This window comes from Aptenodytes forsteri, unplaced genomic scaffold (assembly GCF_000699145.1).
Source record: "Aptenodytes forsteri isolate BGI_AS27 unplaced genomic scaffold, ASM69914v1 Scaffold886, whole genome shotgun sequence".
NCBI lineage: Eukaryota > Metazoa > Chordata > Aves > Sphenisciformes > Spheniscidae > Aptenodytes > Aptenodytes forsteri.
In genome coordinates this window covers 90,259-91,754 of record NW_008795634.1, presented here as the reverse complement: position 1 = coordinate 91,754, position 1,496 = coordinate 90,259, and the positions used below count along the sequence as shown (strand labels likewise).

The following is a 1,496-nucleotide window of genomic DNA, read 5'->3' as shown; positions in this document are numbered from 1 at the left end:
TCCACCAGCCCCTCAGTTTCCCCCCTTTTGCCCCCCACAGGCTCATCCCCATCCTGGTGAACGGCATGAAGTACTCGGAGATTGACATCATCCTGCTCAAGGTATGAGGTCGGGGCGAGACCGCGAGAGCGCCCGGCTCCCCGTCCCTCCTCCGGCTCTGTGGGGCTGCTACTGGTTAAACTGGAGGGACTGGGGCAAGGCAGGAGCTGCCCTGGGACCTCCCGGACGTGATGACAGATTCAGCGCTGACGCTGGTGATGGCCGTTGTGTTCGTACTGTCTGATCCGTGGGGGCCAGGGGTCCCCGGGACGGGCGGTTGGGGGATCCCCGTGGCGTGACGTGATGTCCCCTGTCCCCGCAGGGGGACGTGGAGGAGGACGAGGCCATTCCCGACAGCGAGCAGGACATCAAGCCCCGCTTCCACAAGTCCCGCACGGTGACGCTGCAGCACGAGGAGGAGCGGCCGCAGGACCCCGATGATGCGGAGGACGAGGACGACGACGACACGCTCTCGGACTGGAACCTGAGTACGGGCTTGTTGGGGGGGGGGGTCCTGGCCCCGGGTTTTGGGCTCCTGCAGTGAACCCTGGCGGGTCTGGGGGTTCATTAAACCCCGAGGTGAGATGGTGCCTGGTCGGGAGGGGTTAACCCTGCCTGCCTGGCAGGGAAGTGCTCGGCTGCCGCGCTGGACGTCCTGGCCAACGTCTTCCGGGAAGAGCTGCTCCCCCACCTCCTCCCGCTGCTCAAGGAGCTCCTCTTCCACCCTGAGTGGGTCATCAAGGAGTCGGGCATCCTCGTCCTGGGGGCCATCGCGGAAGGTGGGTGCCACGCTGCCTGCAACGGGCCGTCCTCGAGCCACCGCCGTGCCAGGGCTGGGGGTCTCTGAGCCTCCCTGTGCCCCCCAGGCTGCATGCAGGGCATGGTGCCCTACCTGCCGGAGCTGATCCCCCACCTCATCCAATGCCTGTCGGACAAGAAGGCGCTGGTGCGCTCCATCGCCTGCTGGACCCTGAGCCGCTACGCCCACTGGGTGGTCAGCCAGCCCCCCGACATGTACCTCAAGCCCCTCATGACCGAGCTGCTCAAACGCATCCTCGACAGCAACAAGCGGGTGCAGGAGGCAGCGTGCAGGTAAGGGCCGGGGCGGGGGGTGGGGTGGGTGTGTGATTGGGGATCGCCCGTGGCATTTTTAGGGCAGGATCCGCCAGATCCGAGCCCTTCTCTGGGCGGGATGACGAATTTGGTATGTGCTCAAACGCATCCTCGACAGCAACAAGCGGGTGCAGGAGGCAGCGTGCAGGTAAGGGCCGGGGCGGGGGGTGGGGTGGGTGTGTGATTGGGGATCGCCCGTGGCATTTTTAGGGCAGGATCCGCCAGATCCGAGCCCTTCTCTGGGCGGGATGACGAATTTGGTATGTTGAGTCGCTGTGATGATGGCGTATTCGTACTGTCTGACCCAGAGCGGGGACGCGCGGGGGGGCAGAGCCCTGGCCCCG

General features: G+C 65.8%; 1 protein-coding gene across 1 annotated transcript; it reads left to right on the top strand.

Moving 5' to 3' along the window:
- Positions 1 to 46: 46 nt before the first annotated feature.
- On the top strand, positions 47 to 1,135 carry LOC103901588 (transportin-2). The gene is made up of 4 exons (XM_009282497.1): positions 47 to 101; positions 362 to 527; positions 666 to 818; positions 906 to 1,135. The coding sequence occupies exons 1-4, from the start codon at positions 66 to 68 to the stop codon at positions 1,133 to 1,135; spliced, it is 585 nt and encodes a 194-aa protein (XP_009280772.1). The 5' UTR covers positions 47 to 65.
- Positions 1,136 to 1,496: the final 361 nt, after the last annotated feature.